This window comes from Arabidopsis lyrata, assembly GCF_000004255.2.
Source record: "Arabidopsis lyrata subsp. lyrata unplaced genomic scaffold ARALYscaffold_3, whole genome shotgun sequence".
Lineage (NCBI taxonomy): Eukaryota > Viridiplantae > Streptophyta > Magnoliopsida > Brassicales > Brassicaceae > Arabidopsis > Arabidopsis lyrata.
In genome coordinates, this window is record NW_003302553.1 from 15,010,375 (window position 1) to 15,033,116 (window position 22,742).

The 22,742-nt window shown below is 39.8% G+C and overlaps 1 protein-coding gene and 1 long non-coding RNA gene across 2 annotated transcripts; one reads left to right on the top strand and one right to left on the bottom strand.

Annotated features, from left to right (window-relative positions):
- The first annotated feature begins 17,148 nt into the window (after nt 1–17,148).
- LOC110230111 (uncharacterized protein At3g43530-like) lies at nt 17,149–19,077 on the top strand. The gene is made up of 3 exons (XM_021032104.1): nt 17,149–17,239; nt 17,502–18,305; nt 19,068–19,077. Exons 2-3 carry the CDS (start codon nt 17,599–17,601, stop codon nt 19,075–19,077), a joined length of 717 nt encoding a protein of 238 aa, XP_020887763.1. The 5' UTR covers nt 17,149–17,239; nt 17,502–17,598.
- A 182-nt stretch (nt 19,078–19,259) lies between these two features.
- LOC110230555 lies at nt 19,260–19,821 on the bottom strand. Its single transcript, XR_002333713.1, has 2 exons — nt 19,463–19,821; nt 19,260–19,383 (listed from the first exon to the last, which is right to left on the bottom strand). It is a non-coding gene; the product is annotated as an uncharacterized LOC110230555 (long non-coding RNA).
- Nucleotides 19,822–22,742: the final 2,921 nt, after the last annotated feature.

Below are 22,742 nucleotides of genomic sequence, written 5' to 3' on the forward strand. Positions count from 1 at the left end.
TCTCTCTACTTTTCTTCACAAAACCTCTCTTCGCCGCATCTTGAATTTTTCATTTTTCTCCGATGGCTTCCGATTCCGAGAGACCTGAATCTCCTTCTTACGACGAGAGGCGCTCTAGTAATGATGAATGCACTCGTCCTAACGACATTGCCGGTCCTCATTATAAATCCACCTGCACTCTTCAGTCCCTTGAGCGATTAAAGGGGCTCTGTCAAATTCCTCCTGAAATCATAGCGGAGGCGCAAATAGCCAACCCTACGGAATCTCCGGAGAGCCACCGTGTCGGCTACTTTTGTGTTTACGAAATTTACTTCAAGGGCTGCGGATTGACCTTCCCCCTTCCCGAAGCCCTAGTTCGATTCTTGGCGGCTCTCGAGATAGCCTTACCTCAATTAACCCCCAATCTCCTCCGAACCATCCTCGGGATCATAACCGTTGCGGCGGAGGCTGGCTACGTCATTGGAGTCCCCGAGCTGAATGAACTTCTAAGCGTAAGGAGTTCGTCAAAGAAAACTGGGTACTTCTCGGCGTACCCAAATGCCAATAGAAACGTCATCTCGCACCTCCCGAACAAGGATGAGAACTGGCACCATCCTTGGTTTCTGATTAAGAAAACTCCTGCTTCGATTGGGAATCTTTCCGATATACTCCCATCGAAGTGGTCTGCGAAACCTGGTAGAGACTAGGTCGTATATTCCTTTATTGTTCATTATTATTTCTTTACTGACCAAATTCGTTATTTCATTTCGCAGCTCTCATCGCTTCAACTCTCCCGACCGAAGAATTTGTCAAGTTCTTCAAAACAATCCTTGAAGGGGAAACCCTTTGGAATTCTTTCACCCTCGACCGGTTTGTCGAGGCCAACCGGAAACTCAGGATGAGTCCTCCCAATCTACTTCATCGTCTTCCGCCTCCTCCCTCAACTCAGGGAATGTCAGCTCGGGCCCTCGCTGCCCAGCGTAAGAAACTCTCCAAGCCTATAGCAGAGGCTTGTGATGAAAACAAGGCGTTCCTTGCGGCCGCCATCGACAAGAAAGATTACAGCAGGACCCTGCTGGTTGATGACAACAGCTCCGAGGGAGCCAGATCCGTTGCTGCTTACAGGTTAACACCTCGTCGCGAACGCCGCGACGAACGTTCTCCTCGGAGAGAGCGGTCTCCTCGTCGTGATTCTCCTCGTCCTCCCCGAGACGATTTCAGCAACGAACCACTTAAGAATTTGGTTCATAAGAAGAGGGACAAGTCATCCCGTGATGACTCGTCTCCGCGAAGGGAGAAATCAAGGGCCCGGACTGACCGTTCACCTCGATCATCCCCTCCTACTGAACCAATGGGTCCTCCCCGACCTGTTGACATGTCTTCTTCTTCCTAACCCGTCAGCGAAAAGACTGCTCGGAGTGCATCCCCTAAAAGGGGAGATTCTGAATCTCGAGATGCCTCCTCGAGGTTGAAGCCTGCTCTTGTCCCTCAAGTCAAATCGCTTTCAGGTTTGGTGACTTATACATACTTAAACTTTTTGTCTCTATTAAAATTCCAATTTTTACAACTCTTCCTTCTTCGCAGCTATGGAAAAAGAAGGCAATGTCTTCCGATGCTTCAAGACCCGATCGGGTTCGATCTTGCCAGACTTCAACAAATGGCACCCTGCGATTCGTGAACGCTATTTGCTTCACGCTTATCATTCAACTCGGGTTAATTCCGTTTGTTTTTTTTTTTTTTTGTATTGCCATTCTTCAAACTGACTCGCCATCCCGGGTTTATAATGCCAGGCTCATAGCGAACTTAATGATATGGTCGAACATTACGAAGGGTTGGTCCTTGGACGGGAGAAGGAGATTGACATGTGGAAGAAGAAATTCTCAGCTCTTGAGGCTGAACTCAATTCTTCGGCTGGCTCCAAGCACGATCTGGAGGACAAGGTCGACAATTTAACATCCGAGCTGGCGCAGGTAAAGGGGGAGCTGAAAGACTACTACGACTGGAATTACAAACTCCAGGATGAGCTTTCTGGTGTTCAGGGTAGACTTCATGAATCCGAATCAACCGCCGATACCCTGAACAACCAACTTATCGAGCTTGACGCGAAGTACAAGGCGCTAGCCAAGTTGCGTGATTCCGAGTTAGCAAGGTCGGCATCAAAGGCCAGAAAGGAGGTTAAGGGACGCGGGATGGAGTTGATCCAAGGGGCCATTCGCTTCATGCAAACTGAGAAAGCTAAGTCGGAATTGGAGTCAGACATCAAGGAGCATGAGAGCAACCTGATTCTGTTGGATCAATTCCATGAAGCAGACTTCTCCGAGGAGCAAGAAAGGACCAAACTGTCAACTAATCTTTCTGAAAAACGGAGTCGCTTGGCAGCTCTTCCCGCTTCGACCTTCAACCCGCTTGACTTCGAGGAATTCTTTACTGAATCACCTCCTATAAGTGAATCGGGTTTAGACTGGGCAGGTAACACCTGGCTCCTGACGCTTACTTTTTCTTAACTTGTACCTTTGATTAACTCGAATTATTATTTCTAGGCTTAAGTGAGACGGAAGGCGTTGTCCCGCCCGTAGCTCCTATGGTACCGGAGGTCACTCCGGAGGTTGGTTGTACCGCGGAGGGTGGTCAGGGAGCTTCATCTGATCAAGCTGAGCCGGGATCCGAGGTGGAGGTCAATCCGTAGTGGCTGTGTCCACTTTAAACTGGGGATTGTCCCCTTTAGTTTAAACTCAATTTCGAACTTGTTTTTTGGCCTAAGGAGGCTTTATAATTTCTTTTGAACAAGATATTTGCCTGAGGAGGCTTTTAAACCTTTCTAGGTTACGACCCAAGGGGGTTTGGTTAAAATTTGAATGCGGGTTTGCAAAGTCCGCTTTTAACCTTTTGTGGCCTTGTGGTTATGCTTTTGAGATTTTTAGGCTGATCAGACCTTTCTCTTAAGAATGCGAGAACTGAGCTCGGCTTAAAGCGAGTTCCCCACTTCGGGTTTAGTCAACTCGATAAATTTATTGGGCTTGGGCCTTAGAAACTTTTATAGTTAATGCGACGGTTGCTCTTTCCCTTCTTATAAGTAAGGAAAACGGCTCGTCTTTAATGCAATAAATGCCTTTTCTCGATTTTCCAAAAATGGTTTAAACCACTCGGACACACTACCATTATTGGATTTATGGTTCCAAGACAAACCCTAAATCATTATAAATAAAGGCTTACCTACTTCTAAGCTTTATTTAAATATGATTTTAGAATCTTACTTGAGAAATATTTCAAGAATGGAAAACGAAACAGTAGCCCCCGTTGATCCCGGCAGCCCACTCTTCTTGTCCGGTGACGGCTTTGAACCGGCCGGCGTTCTCTTCCCTCACGCCGTCTTTCACTTTCCTTCAAAGGAGAAGAAAGAGGCTTGCGATTTTATTGACAAGGTAAATATTTAAAGTTTTTTTTTTTTCTTTGATTCAAAACTTTTTGTTTCATCTTATTCACTCATCTTTATGCTAGGTCGCCGACAAGCACCGTCGCTTGTGTGAAGAGAGGCAGCGGCTGGGCCTCAAAAGGCAAACACTCGAGGCTCGCATTGCTCGAGTGGAAAGGAAGATACGGGCCTTGGAGAGTGATCCCTTTCAGTGGGAGTGGCGGAACTTCGACTCCGTCGCTAAGATCCCGAAGATGCTTCGGATGTATCTCCGCGCTAAAGGAGTCCTGGGTCCCGTGAACGTCCCCGTCTGCGCCGTTCCATCTGACAGCGAAGAGGAAGACGATTTGGAGGAGGAGGCCAGCAACAGTCGGAAATGCGTTCGGGATCGTTCCGAAGTGGACATCAAGGACAAGGCGTCCACTTCGAAAGTTAAACAGGCGATGAAGGAGCCTGTTCCCGAGCCTCTTCCTTAAATGTTCCCTAACTCTCCTTTCTTTTCTCTTTTTTTTTAAACTCGTAATGGGCTTCGGCCCCCTTTTTTTTTATGGAAACACTTGCAACTTTCCTTTCTTTTCAAATATTCTCGGAGATGCGCCTTTTAATGCAGGATCTGTTCGAGGGCATAAATCTCTCCGCGAATCACTCCATTCCTTGGATAGAATCCGCAGCTTGTTGGGGATATGACGTTCCTATAAATTATGGTCTCAATTTCCCTTTACTTCTCACCATTCTTTTCATTTTAGTAGGTATGGAGTTCAATCTTCGCTGTTCAGAATCTATGCCCGACTTCTCCAGAATCGGAATGATAAACGAAGACGTTCCAAATGAGCCAAGCAGGCAGCCTCCTCCACTTCGCGGCTCCTTGAGATCTCAGATCCGAGCCCCATGTGCTTTGATCAGAGATCTCCCAATCAGAGACCAAGGAATAGCGACGGCGTTTATAGAAGCACTCGAGCTTCAACACCGGAAGCTTATGTCGGAAAAGAGGAGACTCCGGAAGAGGATTAACCGGATGCAACGCAGGCTTACTACGGTGTCAAGAAATCTTCACATCCTTGAATCTCACCCCGGAGAGTGGATTGAGCTTGGAATCTCTGACTTTGCTCGAATTCCGGACTGCATGATGCCAATCCTCGATCTTGCTGGTCAAGGAGTTGAAGTGTTCTGCTCGTCAACAAGATTTTCATAGTCCGAAGTGTACGATGAGGGAAATTCCGTCTTTTGAATAAACGTTCTATTCCCAATTTCTTGTATGTTCGCTTAGCCGAACCTTCTATTTGCTTCACTTGTTCGCAAAGTCGAACCTTTATCCTTTAATAAAGAAATAAAACAAATTTTTATTAATAGCTGAACTTGTTTCCAAGCTGCCTACGTACCCATTTCGGGATCAAGCCACATCGTAGTTCATGTACATAAACAATGCATGTAGCTTTAAACATAAAACTTCTTTAGGTTGATCACATTCCAAGGTCGCTTGACCGGATTGCCTTCTAAGTCTTTCAACCTATAAACACCGTTCCGAACCACTTCGGTAATAATGTAAGGTCCTTCCCAATTAATACCGAGTTTACCGGCACCTTCTTCTTTTTTGTTGTCAAAGACGCGCCTTAATATATAATCTCCCACAAAGAAAGGCCTACTTTTAACCTTAGAATTGTAATACCGGGCTGCTGCCTGCTGGTAGTTCTGGATCCGAATTAGAGCTTGATCACGCCTTTCATTTATGGTATCTAGTGAATCATTAAGCATTGCTGAATTTTCTTCCTCATTTAACGGTGCTTCTGTTCGGCGAAGTCCGGGCACATTGAGTTCAGCTGGTACTACCGCCTCCATGCCGTAAACCAAAGAGAATGGAGTTTCTCCTGTAGGTCGCCTAGGGGTTGTACGATAGGCCCACAGGACGGGTTGGAGTTCTTCATACCATCCTCCCTTTAGATGACTTAAGCGCTTCTTGAGGTTGCTTAATATTGTCTTGTTCGCGGCTTCAGCTTGACCGTTTCCTTGCGGATATCGTGGAGTAGAATAACTAACTTTAATTCCCCAGTCCGCACAAAAGGCATCAAACTCGTGTGAAATGAATTGCGGTCCATTATCAGTGACTATTTCGTATGGAACTCCATGTCGACATATAATGTTTTTCCAAATAAAGGTCTTCACCGCCGAATCCTTGATACCAACATACGCCTCAGCTTCAATCCATTTTGAAAAGTAGTCCGTAAGGACTAAAAGGTACTGTACACCTCGAGTTGATTTGTGTAATGGTCCAATGATGTCCATTGACCACCTCATAAACGGGTATGGGGCGGAAATGGAGGAGAATAATTCCGACGGTTGATGGATCAATGGTGCATGGAGTTGGCAGCGCTTGCATCTTTGGGCGAACTTAACACAATCTGTGATCATAGTGGGCCAAAAATACCCCATTCTTTTAACTTTAAAAGCCATAGCTCTTCCTGATGAATGACTCCCACATAATCCTTCGTGCACTTCGCTCATGACGATTTCGACTTCGGGCCCAAAAATGCATAATAGGCAAGGGTCACTGACACCTCGTCTATATAACGCATCATTTGACAGACAAAATTTCGCGCTAACGACTTTCATTTTCCTGGCCTGCCATTTATTCTTTGGGAGCTCACCTGTCATGATGTAGTGCTTTATTGGCTCCCTCCAGTCAGCCCCCCAGTCTTTAGCCGGAATTTGGTCAACCTTGTGAAATACTCGTGGCTCTGGCTCGGGATGTTCGTTTGGTTCGAGAGCATCCTCCTCGATTAACGGTTCGGTTTCTAATACTGTTTCTGAACTCACATCTTCAGCTAAGACAACTGGTTCCTTGTTAGATGTATTTGATCCTCTTGACTTCCTCCGTTTGTTGGGTGGCGGTTCAATCTCTAGTTCGCCACGGTCGCGTGCCACTGCTCGAGACCTCGTAACGACGAGGGTTTCTTTGTTGTCTTGAATGCTTCGCTCCGAAATGCATTCCACTGGAATAACTCTTTTCAACTCAGGATCTGATGTTGACGCCAATGCGGCAAGTGCATCCGCAGTTGTATTCTCTCCCCGAGGTATGCGGATTAATTCGAATTTCGAGAAATTTTTAGATAAACCCTTCACCACTTCAAGGTACGCTTCCATTCTTGAATATTTGGCTTCATAGTCTCCATTAAATTGGTTAACTACTAATTGCGAATCGCAATAAGCCAATATTTCCTTAGCTCCAACTCCTTGTGCTAATCGAAGTCCGGCAATTAGGGCTTCGTACTCTGCCTCGTTGTTGGAGGTATTAAATAGCAACCGGAATGATTGTTCTAGAATTTCTGATGTTGGAGATTCCAATTTGATTCCCACTCCGGATCCTTGCTTTGTTGAAGATCCATCTACGTGTAACTTCCAAGTTTGGTTCTCCGACTGCTCTATCGTTCCAGGCATTGGCAACTCGGTTAAGAAATCTGCTAAAACCTGAGCTTTCATACTGATCCGGCTTTTGAATTCTAAATCGTACTCGCTTAACTCCACCGCCCATTTCGCCAAACGTCCGGACTGACTTGGGCTATGAAGTATTGTTCGGAGTGGTTGGTTGGTTAATACTTCAACCGGATGGGATTGAAAATATGGGCGCAACTTTCGGGCCGAAGTCACCACCGCGAGTGCGAGTTTTTCCATCATTGTATATCTGGTTTCCGGATCCGTCATTGACTTGCTCACGTAGTAAATTGGTTTCTGCTCCCCACGGTCTTCCCGAACCAAGACTCCACTAACCGCGTGGTTCGAAACCGACACGTATAAATAAATTTTTTCATCCACTTCCGGCTTGGACAATATAGGCGGAGTGGTTAAGTATGCCTTAAGCTGCCCAAAAGCTTCTTCACACTTCTCATCCCAAAGGAATCCTTTGTTCCCTTTCAGAATTTGGTAGAAAGGCAACGACTTATCTGTTGATCTCGAGATAAAACGATTCAGAGCCGCAATCCGCCCAGTCAACCGTTGTACTTCTTTGAAGTTTCTTGGAGAGGGCATGTTCAGAAAGGCGTTAATTTGATTTGGATTGGCTTCGATTCCTCTTTCTGTCACGATATAACCAAGAAATTCTCCGGATGGGACTCCAAATGTGCACTTCGCCGGGTTCAGCTTCATTTGATATTTATTGAGAATATCAAAACATTCCTCTAAATGCTTAACGTGATCCTCTTTCTTTAACGACTTAACCAACATATCATCTATGTAGACTTCCATTGTTTTCCCGAGATGATTATGGAACATCTTGTTAACCAACCGTTGATAAGTTGCTCCTGCATTTTTCAAACCAAAAGGCATCACTTTATAACAATAGATACCTCTATCTGTGATAAATGACGTCTTTTCTTGATCTTCGGGGTTCATCACTATTTGATTATAACCCGAGAAGGCGTCCATGAATGTTAACAACTCGTTCCCAGCGGTGGACTCTACAAGTCGGTCTATATGCGGGAGTGGGAAACTATCTTTGGGACATGCTTTATTTAGGTCTGTGAAATCGATGCAAACCCTATCTTTCCCATTCTTCTTTTTGACGACGACAGTGTTTGCTATCCATTCCGGGTATTGCACTTCTCTTATGGATCCTATCTTCAAAAGTTTATCTACTTTGTCATTTACTATTTTGGCTCGCTCCACTCCGAGCTTTCTTCTTTTCTGTTTCACCGGCTTGAAGCTCGGATCTACATTTAGCTCGTGACAAATTATACTTGGATCTATACCAGGCATGTCTGCTGCTGACCATGCAAACGATGTTTTGTTTCTCTTTAAAAGTTCGATCAAAGCTTCTTTTATCTGGCCAGTCAGAGTTGCTCCAATTCGAATTTTCCGGTCCGGCTTGTCTTCTTCCAACACCACTTCGATTACTACATCATCTTTCTTCTGCCCGCTAGGAAATTTTGTTCTTAGTCCCTCTTTTGCGGGCTTCGTTAATTGCTATTGAATCTTCATACGGTGGCTAGCTAGGTAACACGTCCGTGAAGCTTCTTGATCTCCCCGAATTGTTTCCACCCCATTTGATGTTGGAAATTTGATACATTGATGGTATGTAGAGGGGACTGCTTTCATTAGATAAATCCAGGGAGTCCCAAGGATGATGTTGTAAGCTGCGGGTTTATCGAAGACAACGAAGTCCACGATCTTCGATACCTTCTTGGCAAGGACCGGTAGCTTGATTGTTCCGAGAAACATGGCTGACTCGCTAGTGAACGCAACTAACGGAGATGGGGGTCCTACTATGTCTCCTCGGCTGATTCCCATTCTTTCTAGAGTACTTAAAAAGATCAAATCGACCGAACTGCATGTATCTATAAGGATCCTTGATACTTCGAAGTTAGCCACGTCAAGGGTAATGACTAGAGCATCATCATGCGGTCTTTCGAGGTACCGCGTTTCTTCTTCATTAAATGATATCGATGCATAGGCCTGGGCAAAAAAACCGCTAACCAAATAACCGACCGAACCGAACCGAAAAAAACCGAACCATATCCGAACCGAAGTTTTTAAAATAACCGAATGGTTTGTAAAATCCCCTATCCAAACTAACCGAAACCGAACCGAACCGAACCGATAACCAAACGGTTAACCGAAATATCTAAAAACCTATAAGATACCCAAAAATAATATCCAAAACTATAATTATAAACTCAAAATATTAATTATTTTTAGAATCAAAATAATCAAATACTTTAAATAATCAAAATATTCAAATATTGTTTGTTATATTTGTCAAAGTTAAATACTCTTTTACAAAATTGAATCAAATTTTAATATTTTTTTCTAATACTTTCTTTTTTTGTATTTTTTTTGTGGTTAATTTTGGTTAGTTTCGGTTAGTTACGGTAAATTTTGGTTAGTTTCGGTTAGTTACGGTAAATTTTGGTTAATTTGGGTAAAAACCCGAACCAAACCGAACGTGATAAAAGTTTGGTTAGTTACGGTTATCTATTTAAATATCCAAACCGAACCGAACCGAAAGGTAACCGAACCGAACCGAATCGAAATTTTTAAAATATCCGAATGGTTATTATATTACCATATCCAAACTAACCGAAACCGAACGTAACCGAACCGAAACCGAATGGTTAACCGAATGCCCAGGCCTATCGATGCACCTTGAAAATCGATTTCCTCACTTAAGCTTGCTTTGAGTAGGATATTTCGTCTATGTTTCTTGATGGAACTTATCGAATCTCCGCAAAACTTGGAATCTCCTAGAATCACATTGATCTTACCCTTCGAACTCCTTGGTTCTTCCTTGTTGGATAACCTTGGTCTTTTGGAATCTTGATCTTTGGAGTTTTCCTTCGCTTCGTGGTATTCCTTCACAAAATCTTTTATATCGAATTTGGAAAGATCTCCACTGGCCCAAAGCTCTGCGAGGTGCTTTTTAAGAACGCTGCAATCCTTGGTTAAATGCCCGGTTACTTTATGAATATCGCAATATAGACTTTCATCACGGACCCAAGTGTTTGATCTTCCTTTCCCTTGGAATTGCTTTCCGACAGTACTGTTGAAGGGTTGCGACCCAAACTTCCTTGGTCCTTTGCTCTCCCTAGGCTCGAACTTCTTGGTAGGGACGGTGATTGCCGGCTTTTCTTGTTTATTCCTTTTGGCAAAACTTTCTTTTTCGTCCTCTACCTCCATCCAGTTGTTCGCGCGGAAGAGTGCATCCTGAATTGTGTCTGGTTTATGAAGTATTAAGTCTTCTTTAAACCTTGAATCATGTCGCAATCCTTTTCGTAGGGCAGATAAAGCTGATTGCTGTGAGATTCTTGGGAGTTTTGACAGCACTCCTTTGAATTTGGTGATGAAAACTCGAAGTGACTCATTAGATCCTTGCGATAAGTTCCAAAGATCGGCATCCGAAACACTTTTATCCATAAGGATGGAGTATTGCTTTAAGAATACAGCTGATAGTTCGTCGAAATTGCTGATCGAACCCGGCTCTAATTGGGTGAACCACATTAGAGCTTGGCCACATAGATTCTCCGAAAAAAGCTTGCAGTACCCTGCGTCCTCATCAGCTTCATCCAATTCGACTCTTCCAGCAGCGATCAAAAAAGCTGCGAGATAGCTTTTTGGATCTTCCAATCCGCTGTAAGGGTCCAACTTGAGTTTCCGGGAATCTTTGATCCTCAGACTCGCAATTCGCGAGATGAAAGGTGTTCGCCTAGCTTCTTCAATGACTCGATTGATGTCTGGCTCCGAACTTGTAGCTTGATGAAATTTTGATTTCATTTCTTTTAATTCCTGGCTAACCTTCCTCATGGTCTCGAACTGGTCGAGGTTCTCCTGCTCGTACTGAGCTGCAAGTTGTTCTTCATCCCCGAGCTGTGTCTCTTCTTCCAACGTCTGAGCTACATTATTAGTAGCACCGGGAGTTGTTTGTCCGCTGGTTTCATTTCGTGCAGCGGAACTTGGCGAGTTGAATATCCCTCTTCGGATTCCCACAAGGTTTCCTGCACTTAAAGAGCGAACACGAGTTTGTATAGTATTGACGTTTTGACTAAGAGATACCTGGGATGTTTGCAACGTATCGACGGCCTTTTCCACATCCGAGAACTTTTGTGATATGTCCGACATGGTTTGCTGCATAGCTTTGAGGGTTTCGGCCAATGATGTCTCAACGGTGTCTCCTCCGGACATTGTTGCTTATCTCGGAAGTGTAGTAAAGAAAAAATCTGACCACTCAAGAATCCTAATTCTCCCCACAGGCGGCGCCAAAATGTGGATGTCGGATTCACACACTCAAGTATTTTATTAAGTAGGAAAGATTATTCTTGAGGGACAAAAAAGAATAGGTAAAAAACTTCTAAATTGCTACGAAAATTGCTATAGTATTTCTTTCTTGAGAAGAAGATCCCTTTACATGGCCATTGGCCTTTATATTTATACATAGAGAATCAACATTAAAATGAATAATTAAGTACAATTATTCCCTCTTAAATGTGTCCGTTTTGATTCTTTGACTTTAATGCTCAACGTTTGAATTTGAGTTGACTCTGATCTTCATGGGCCTCGCCTTTTTGGCCCAATTGTCCTTGAACCGACTTACCCGTGTTTTCTACACCGAACTCATGTCATGGTGCAGTCACTTCGGATTCTCGAAGTGGTGACAAACACTTCGGCCGTTCCTTCGGCTCATGGGTCCAATGAGCTTTATCCTCTATGGACCATTATCTTGACTACGTGGCAATCTTTGGTTGGTCTCGGACTTATGGTGCGGGATCCGACACCAACATACTGGACATCAACTTCTTGCTTCTTCTCAGATTCTTGGGTGCAAGAGAAGAATCTTGGAGAAATATGTCTTGTCATCTTGCTCTTGACATGGTTAATCGAGATCTCTTAATCATTATAAATGATTTTATTCAGGTTCCTGATTTCGTCTTTAACCATGCCAATCGGTCTTTTTACTCCTCTTTAGGAGTTTCTATGCTCCTCTTGAGGAGTCTATATGCTCCTCTTTTAAGAGTATAATCCTCTTTTTAGTAATAATATGCTCCTTTTTTATTTTCGAGGATTTTCTTTATATTTGGAACCAAAGTTGTCTATCACGTTTTTTACGTGTTATAGACAATAATATGTCATCCGCCAGAGACATATTTTTGTAGAGCAATTTTAGCTGGGACGAGAGGTTTCCTATGAACTTTAAGTTCATAAGGATTTATACGAGGATCAATAATTTCATGAAATTTCATCCATCAGCTTTTTGCATTTCATTTGCAATTTATTATGAATAGTGATCTATTTGAACTTTGAACTCTTAAGTTCATATTTATTATAGTCATTTGTTCAAAGATCTGAACTATTCAATGATTCTCCCATAATGATGGGGAACTTTATCATCAACATGATGATTTGCAAATCTTGCAATAGGCACATCTCTCATGAGATGGCTCAGTATTTGTAGAGCATAGATTCATCTCCTGCATATATATATTTCATCCTTTTTGGATGATATTTTTATGCGATGCAGAGGAGCATTTATAACATATACCTCACACCCATAAAATTCAAAATTAAAAACATTTGATCTCCAATCATGTATATATAACAATGGAGAAATATTTCTTATAAATCGTTGGCCTTATATATAATCATTACTATATGCAAAACTGCATGTTGCATGTAAAAACATGAAGATTAAATCACCATGAATCGTTTTGCAATCTCTTGGATTTGCACTATGGACGATTCACTTAAAGCTCTTTTTGAGAGTGAACATCATTTTTAGATGTTCCACTTTATCAAAAAGTGATCAATTTTAGGATATGACTTCACCAGAGTTATTTCGCTCTGGGTGTCAAACTCACCAAAATTTATCGACTTATTGTCGATGTGGGATTCCTTTAATTCTCCCCCTCGAGATGATAACTCTTCGAGTTCATTCATCTCGAACTGAATCCCACTTTAGGATCAATAACATATCCAATATGGATCATGTATTTATTCTTAGATCCTTATAAAAATGTGAGACTTGTAATAACCCCTCCTAAGATGATGGCTTTTCAAGCCTATTTATCTTGGACCGAATCGGTTATATTCGGGGCTTAATTGGGAGAAATATTACGGAAAATGACCATTATATAATGAGCTTATCAAAGAAAAATGGTGATTTGGCCAACGACCATATAATTCTGGAGGCATAGCCTACTACAGAGTTAAGGAGAAGGTATATAACCTTTAACTCTTTATATAATATAAAATTAAATAAATTTAAATAAATTCAACGTAAATTAAATGTTACCTCTGAAATGTGGACGGAAGCATGTACTGCTTGAATAGGCTTTTCTTTTTTTACATAAAATTTTAGTGATATTTAATCACTCTTTTCGAGTTCCAATTTAGGTCATCAATATATACAGCAGTGATCACAAATCTCGAAAGAGATTTCTAAATAAAGACGCAAGGGCATATTTTATTATTAACATATCCTTTCTTTAATAAATAATCGCTTAAACGATTATATGCGTCTGGATTGTTTTAATCCGTAAAGTGATTGCTGTAATTTGACCGTACATATTTCATTAGACTTAGAGTCTAATGGCTCAGGAACTTTAAATCCTTCTAGGATTTTTATGTATATATTAAATCCAAAGATCCATATAAACATGTTGTCACTACATCCATATGGTACAATTCTAAATGATAAGAGACCGTTAGGCTCGTTGTGTACCTGAATATAATTGTATTCATGACCGGAGAATAAGTTTCTTCATAATCAACTCCAGGTCTTTGAGAAAAACCTTGTGTAACAAGTCGGGCTTTATATCGTGTAATTTCAACTTTTTCGCACGAAGACCCACTTGCACCCAGTAGGTTTTATATATTTAGATGTAGTGACAAGAGATCCAACGACATCTCTTTTATTAAGGAAGAGCAATTCAATATATTGCACTTTTTTTTAATCAGGCCCTTGTTAGCACTGATATGGATCCTGGATCTGGATCATTATCATCAAATGCATTTTTCTACCGGGATAGCTTGACCGGTTATGCTATGCCTAAAGCATTAGTAAACTAAGTATACTATTATAAATAATTTTTCCATCTTTATTTTTTGCATGATATAATCATACATTTGCGTGTCTCCATTGTGGTCGGACATTCAATACCACATTTATTTATAGTCTCAATATAATAATAATTATAAAGAAAAATATTTTAGAAACTACACGAGTTTCTTTGAGACTTTGGAGTACACAAAGCATCGATTATTATGAATCTGATGCATTTGGAAGTCGAGAGACTACCTCATCTAGACCTTCCAATTATTTTGCACTGTCTAAAAATATTTTGACACGTGCTTTATATATTCTCATAAGAGAAATATAATTTTGATTTTAAAGACATATTTCAAAGTCTTTAAATCTCATATAACACATATATTTATTCTTTATGGATAAAATAAATAAAAATAATTAAACACAGAAATTCATAAAATTAATAATATAGACACAAAAGCCTTTTTATATAAGAATTCAGGAGGCATCGCCTTCCATTAAGAATTCAATAGGCATAGCTTTTGTTAGGTCGTAGAAAAAGAGGCAGAGCCTACCATATATATCGATCAATCTGGAAAAATATAAATTTTCATTTGATCGTTAGGAAGGTAAAACCTACCATATATGACGATCAATCCGGAAAAAGCATAGCCATTTATTTGATCGTAAAGGAGGAATAGCCTACCATATATAACGATCTATCCGGAAAAGACATAGCTTTTTATTTGATCGTAAAGAAAGCAGAGCCTACCATTTATAACGATCAAACCGGAAAAAAGGCAGTCTCACGATGTCTATAAAATTTCTGTTCTACAAACAAAAATGAATTTAAATGACAAAAATTATAATGTACCTCATAAACGCTCTAGCGGTAAAGACATCGTGCTGATAACGTGTTATAAAATATAACGCAAACAAATATAATATTATTGTATTATATATGTATGGCTGTAAAGAAATAATTAAGAGAGGGAGAGGGAAGTGGACGAGAGAACACACTTCACTCTTTATTTACTTTCTCTCTCAACTCATTCTTGTTATTTCCATCGACTAAACTTTACACATATATATAGTACAATAGCTTGGTGCCTAAGCTAAAGAAAATTAATATGGATAAGCTACAAAGAAGATAAGCTAGAACTAAGTTACTTGGGGACAAAGCTATAGAAATGGATAATCATTATCCATATAATTTCTAACAGAAGTGAGTTAATGAAAGAAAATAAAGATACTCGGCGACTGAGAAAACGTCCCAGGAGTCCCCTTTTGACAAATACAAATCCCATATCTCCCTCGAAAAAACAGAATTATATTTGTATTTAATTTTAAATTGAAATTGAATGTAATTACCTCTTTACCCCAGACAAAACAAGAAAACTACAAAATCCAACCAAGCTAATTGGGTTGAAAATACCCAAACCCTTTTTTATTGGGTCGAATCTAATTAAAACAGGTAAAAACACTTAGACTTGAATAATTCAGATCGGGTAAAAACCAAACACGAGGAAAACACTTAGGGTTCATTCCTTCGGAGAAAAATCTGCTTTCGACGGCGATCTTGGTATAACTACAGATCGATTTATTTCTATTTCTTCAGAGTCGATCTTGGTATAACTACAAACAACTACGTTATTGGGCAAGGTAAAATCGAGTTTTTATTTTGGGTTTTGCGATTGAAATCGATTGAAATCGAGTGAAAGTCTACGAAAATCGATTGTTCGTTATGTTTGTATAAAATCCGAAGAGATGGAGAATGTTAGTGGTAATAGAATCGATTGAAATATTGAATGGAAGTACTAATCTAAATGATTTTGTTTGTAGGTTTGTGGAAGGGAGTTATGCCTCGAACAAAGAACGCAAATGTATCTTTAACGGAGACTCCGCCAGAAGCCAATCTTGAAGAAGTGCCACCGCCGGCAGTAGTGGAATCTGAAGCAACAGATACAATCTCTAACGTGGTTGCAACGGTAAGAGCCAATCTTGAAGAAGTGCCACCGCCGGCGGTAGTGGAATCTGAAGCAACAGATTCAATCTCTAACGTGGTTGCAACGGTAAGATCTCTAAAATTTGGACAACTAGCAGAACTAGGTATAAGTTTGTTGCTTGTGTCTCTTAGAAATTTCTGAAACTAAAAGGTAAAACTATGATAATTAGGTATAACTAACGTGCATTTATAACTTATAAATATCTGAAACTAAAAGGTAAAACTATGAATAACTAGGTATAACTATGCTGCTTTTGCTTTTATAACTTAGAAATATCTGAAACTAAAAGGTAAAACTATGAATAACTTGGTATAACTATTCTGTTTTTCTAACTTAGAAAGTTTTAAAACTAAAAGGTACAACTGTGTATAACTTGGTCCATATTGATTGCAGGATTCTAATGAGGAAACCGAAGCTCTACAACCTTTTAAAATGTACTTCAGTCCGAGTGAGTATACAAAGCCATTCAAGATTTCAGCAAAGTGCTATATTCATAAGGTAGTGGGCTTATTGGAAACTCATCTTAGAGGCAAGGAGTTGAGATGGTTTAAGGAACACCCACAGTTCCGACACTTCTTCCACATGCACAGGAACGCAAATCATAAGTTGATGGGTATGTGGCTGTTATTTCTTCGCACAGCATGTTTAGAGAAGAAGCGCGAAGTTTGGTTTATCGTCAACGGGGTTCTGATCCGCTATTCTCTCAAAGAATTTGCTCTCATGTCAGGATTATATTGTCACCAATTTCCGAAGTCCTATGAAACCAAGGGCAGTATGGAGTTTGTTGGCAGTTAATTTGGAGTTGGAGCAACAATAAAATATCAAGATATGGAGGAAAAGTTCCTATCAATGAAGAGATCTTCTGATGATCGTTTGAGAGTAGCTGTGTTGTACTTCTTAAGCAGCATCATCGTTGGAAAGACTAAGACAGGAGAGAAGGCACCAACTGTGGAGAAGTTTTTCCAAAGGGCTGTGGCTGATCTAGACTTGTGCGAAACATTCCCGTGGGGGAGATATGCATTTGATGAAAATCTGAAAGACATCTTCTATATACTGGAAAAATGTGAAGGAGTTGTTGGTCCACAGAAAGTGTTTCCTAGTTTCGTTATGCCTCTGGAGGTATGCATTATTCATCTATTAAATTTTTATAAACTTGGTATAAGTAAGAGTATATTAGCAGTTATACAACTTAGTTTTGAATGATCTTTTATTTTTTGCAACTTCTAGCGTTTGAGTCAATTCCAGTTCTGAAGAACACTTTTTGCGTCGATGTGGGATCAGCAGAACCTAAGTGTCCTCGGATGTGCAAGACGAAGTTTAAACCAAGTACTATGAAAGGTTAACACAGAAAGTGTTTCCTAGTTTCGTTATGCCTCTGGAGGTATGCATTATTCATCTATTAAATTTTTATAAACTTGGTATAAGTAAGAGTATATTAGCAGTTATACAACTTAGTTTTGAATGATCTTTTATTTTTTGCAACTTCTAGCGTTTGAGTCAATTCCAGTTCTGAAGAACACTTTTTGCGTCGATGTGGGATCAGCAGAACCTAAGTGTCCTCGGATGTGCAAGACGAAGTTTAAACCAAGTACTATGAAAGGTTTTCCTATGTCAGATGTGTATGACAAACTCGGTACAACTAAGGTTAGTTAAAATCTGAAATGCAAACTAGATAACATGTTTATTATTTATGTGTCATGGAGGTTGTATTAATTAGATTTTTTTATGATGCACAGGACATTCAAAGTATCTTGACTCCATCTCCTGATGAGGAAGAACTTTTGAAAAGCATTATGGATGTTGAGCGTGGATGGAATGATAAAGATGATGTAGTTGCTGATGGTTGGCACAAGCGTCTAGTTGATGAGGGAAGGAGTATATGTTTTGAAGAGAAATTCAATGAAGATGTAGGCAACCGAACATTTGAGGAAGCTGTGATTATGCCTACAAGAAAAGGCCGTCGGGGAAAGAAAGGCAAAGAGAAAGTGACTGAGCCTCCGAATGATGCAAGTAGTGATGGATTGGCTGAGCTTGTGTACACGTTGAAGACAACGTTGGAGAATGGATTTAAGGATATGCATGAGAAGATGATGGATCTCAGTAAAAAGTATGAAGACCAAGATACAAGACTCAAAACTATAGAAGCAACAATCCAATCAATCCAAGTCAGAGTTAAAAGTGGTGGTGCTAAAGAGAAAGAGGCGGAGATAAATCCAGTTGGGAATGTTGAGGTTGACTATAGTGATAAAGAGGATGAGGTTGGAGCAAAACAAGTGAATGCAGTTCAAGATGAGAGTGGTAAGGATGGACCAAATTCTGAAGAGTTAACCAAGGAGAATGAAGGTGGTGAAAAAGTGATGGAGAAGGAGATGGAAAAAGAAAGGGCTGAAGATGATGAGATGGAGTCGGAGATGGAAATAGAGGATGATGTATGGTGGTCTTAAAGAGGTTGAGGCCAGAGAAGGAGGAGAGATTGAAAAAGAGGGTGACGTGGATGGTGGTACTAAGGGGAGTGAGGTTGGAGAGAAAGAGAAGGAGATTGGAAAAGAGGGTGATGTGGACGGTGGTACTAAGGGGAGTGAGGTTGGAGAGAAAGAGAAAGAGATTGGAAAAGAGGATGAGCCAAGTAAAAATGAGAAGATGCTTAAAAGGACTTACAAGAGATGTGAAAAGAGAAAAAGAATTAGCAAAAATGAAGTGGATCCAAAAGAACAAGGGAAAAAGGCGGATGACAATGTTGATGAACCAAGGCAAGAGGACACTAAGAGGGTGAAGTTGATAAAGAAGAATGCGAAGTAGGGGTCTACCACTGTTGTGCATCGGAGTCCTATTGTGACGAGGACTAAGAAGAATTAAGTACCATTGTGTATTGGAGTCCACTACTGTTTTTGAAAACTCTTTAAGATGTTTTATTTTGTCATGAATATGAATTTGGTTGTTGTTTTATTTTGGTATAACTCTGTCGGTTTTGAAAAACTAGGTACAATTGTGTGAACAAAATGATTATTGTTTTATTTTGGTATAATTTTGTAAAACTAAGTACAACTGTGAACGATAAATATGTACAACTGCATTATTTTGTTAAACTAGGTAAAACTATGTACGTTTGTTCATTGGTATTTTTATTAAATGTGTACAACTGCTTTATTTTTGTTAAACTCGGTAGGAATAGATAGAAATTACTAGGATAAATATGTTTAGTCATACAAATACAAATACTCATATTCACCAAATACATATTTTTGAGACAAGTAGAACTACAAAGTAGTACCTTAGTTGTACCAAGTTACAAGAACAACTGTGAGAAAAAAACCAACGATAAAGGGTACCATCATCTTAGTAATTTCCTTCGTCTCTTTCTTTCTCCCCATCTTTAGCAGTGCAACTTCTTCTTCAAGAACACTAACTTGAAAATCCAACTGTTCTACCTCATTTACCAATGCCTCGTCCACCCACTTGAAGACATGGGTATCGTTCATAAGCTACATTCAAAAATTAAAATAGAATTAAAAGAACGTGATCTTATTCAAAATATTCACAAACTTACAATGAGACTTTTACGTTTCTATCAGAAGCATATTTGCATCGGTAGTAGCGGCGGTAAGGATTTGGGACTGATTTAGAGATCTTTTAAACGATTTCGTCGCCACACCTACACCTCTTTGGAATCCCAGCAACTCTTACTCTTGTTCGGTTTGAGGAGGTTTCACTCGAGCTCGGAGCGGAAGAGACATGGCTCATCTTTCTTATATGGAAGATTTAGGGATTTGGTGGGGTTGGGGTTAAAGAAGATTTAGGGATTTGGTGGGTTTGGATAATAAATTGGAGATATTGAGATGTAATTGGGAGGATTTTGGGGGATTTCGTGGAAATGCTGGGTAATAAATTAAGGGGTTGAAATGATTTTTGGGGAAAAATAAAAGAAATTGGGTTAATTCGAAAATTTTTTGTATTTTGGAGGGAAGAGAAAATTTTTTGGATATTTGGGGCAAATAACACGTGAAACGCATGGCGCCGTCATTTGTACACGTGGCGCCGTCATTTGTACACATGGCGCCGTCAAATATACACAGTTTTTCCAAGTTTACAAGTTGTACTCGGTTACACACAGTTGGACTTTTGGGGTTTTTTTCTGTATAATTAGTTATTCTTGGATTAATATTAATTTTTTTTAGTTGTACACATGATTTTATGTATATGTGGTAAATTCCAAACATATTCATTCAATAATATGTATAAAATGTTTATTTTTCAGACTTTCAACATTCACCATGAATATTCAAAAGAAAGACATCTTAAAAGTATAAGAACTTTCATGTAGAAAGTTCAAATGTGTAAGATTTTTGAAAATTTTATTTACCAAATTTTGATTACAAACCATTAATTTGATTATGTAACACTAAGTTGTCTATTTTTCAGACTTTCGACATTCACCATGATATAATTTTGAATTTATGAAGATTTGTTAATTTCTTCATAGTTATACCAAACCAAGTTTAACCAAGTTTTACAAAATCAAAGACATACATAGTTGTACCATTACGAAACCAAGTTTTACCAAGTTATTCAAAACCAGAGAATACATAAAAACACGAAATCAAAGACATACATAGTTGTACCATTACGAAACCAAGTTTTACCAAGTTATACAAAACCAGAGAATACATAAAAATACGAAATCAAAGACATACATAGTTGTACCATTACGAAACCAAGTTTTACCAAGTTATTCAAAACCAGAGAATACATAAAAACACGAAATCAAAGACATACATAGTTGTACCATTACGAAACCAAGTTTTACCAAGTTATACAAAACCAGAAAATACATAAAAATACGAAATCAAAGACATACATAGTTGTACCATTACGAAACCAAGTTTTACCAAGTTATACAAAACCAGAGAATACATAAAAACATGAAATCAAATACTATGGTTGCCAAATAACAACCATTGCAGCGATTGCCTCGGCCTCCTTTTGTTTTGAGTCCTTTGACGTTTTGGACGCCTTTCCCCTGTGGATGGAAACCTCAACACTTTTGTTCTACCCTTCTTCTTTTTCCGAGGCAGAGGTAATACCTTCAATGCTTTGATGTCATCTGGGATATCCCATTGTGACTTATCCGGGACTAAATAAATAGTCCTATAATACGCCAATGCCCACATCTCCGCCCAATAATACTTTGAAACCAATTCATGTATTTCCATACTTCGAGTTCTTGTTGTATCGTTCTCGAAGGCAATGAAACCGGCTAGTGCATGCACACAAGGATACTTTTGGATATCGAACACCTTGCAACTGCAAGTTTTCAAGAGCAAGTTGACAAAATATTCTTTCCCTTAACTACCCCTGACATTGTATTCAAACTGGAATGTGTTTAGCTCCGTCACTTTTAGTTTCTCAGCTTCAACCCATAAATCATGCAAGTATTTCTCCACTAAAGGCACCAACTTATTCTCATTAGATCCTGACGCGGCTTCTTTCCGATGTTCATTAAACCAACCAGAAATCTTGGACAAGATCGCATCAAGCATGGGTATTAAAGAATACTTCCTTGCATTGAGGAAAACAGAATTCAAAGATTCCACACAGTTGCTTGTGTCCAAATTGTATCGATATCCTCTGAAACAACACCTAGCCCATTTTTCTTTCACGGTTGTATCCTCCAAATAATTGGCCGTAGAAGGATATCTTAGCTTAAAAGTTCTGTACCCCCTCCCGAATTCAGGCCATGGGTGTAAACCCGACTTAACTCCATGAATCTCCATGCAACTACGTCTCTGTTAACGTTAGTGGCATGACCTTTCACATTTTGGGATAAATGCCAAACATAATACCCGTGATGAGCCACGGAATACATATTACGTATGCCTTTGATGAGGCTTGAATTTCTGTCACTCATAAATACCAATTCTGGAGTATCGGGTACAACTGTTAGCAGCTTCTCGAAGAACCATCCCCAACTAGCATCATTCTCACTGTCGAGTACGCCAACCGCTATGATATAATGATGACGATTTGGGTCTTGAGCTGAGGCAAATACTAGAACACCACCATATCCGTTCTTCAAATGTGTTGCATCAACAATTATCACTTTCCTCATCACTTGAAAGCCTTCAATGCTAGCTCCCAAAGCTATGAATAGGTACTGAAATTTATCTTCCTCATCCAATTTCAGATATGTTATTGTACCTTCATTTACCTTCTTCAACATGTACAAATAACAATTTATATCCTTGTAGCTATCTTCCGCGCTACTTTTTAAATCACAAATGGCTTGCCTTTTCCCTCTCAATGCGGTGGAGTACGATATATTCACACCTAATTTCGTCTGTACAAGCTCCATGATAACCTTAGGAACTGGAGTTTCCATTTGTCCTGGAAAAGTATCATGAAGAAGGGCTGCTACTAATTCAGGGGTACCTTTCCTCTTCCTCATCCTTGTACTACTCTTACTTATCCGGGTACAAGTATGCATCTTGTTGTACTTTCTAATCGAGTAAATACTTGTATTCCGAATATTTGAAGCTCGTATACGCCAAGCACAACTTTCTTTAGAACACCTTAGGACATACCGCTCCTTTTCAGACTTTTTAATAATATAACCAAAACTGTTAGCAAATGCACCTTTGTCCACCACTTCATGCAATGCCGCCTTGCTTGGAAATTCTTGTCGTAAAATCAGTTCAATACCGTCTTCCCATTCTTTTTTAAACTGACCAGGCTCTACAACAGGCGGGGGCTCAACGTATTCATCACCCCTATCATCACATCTATCCATAGATTCATCACGTGATCCAATCTCAGGATCTTGAGTATCATCAACCTCCATTATTGC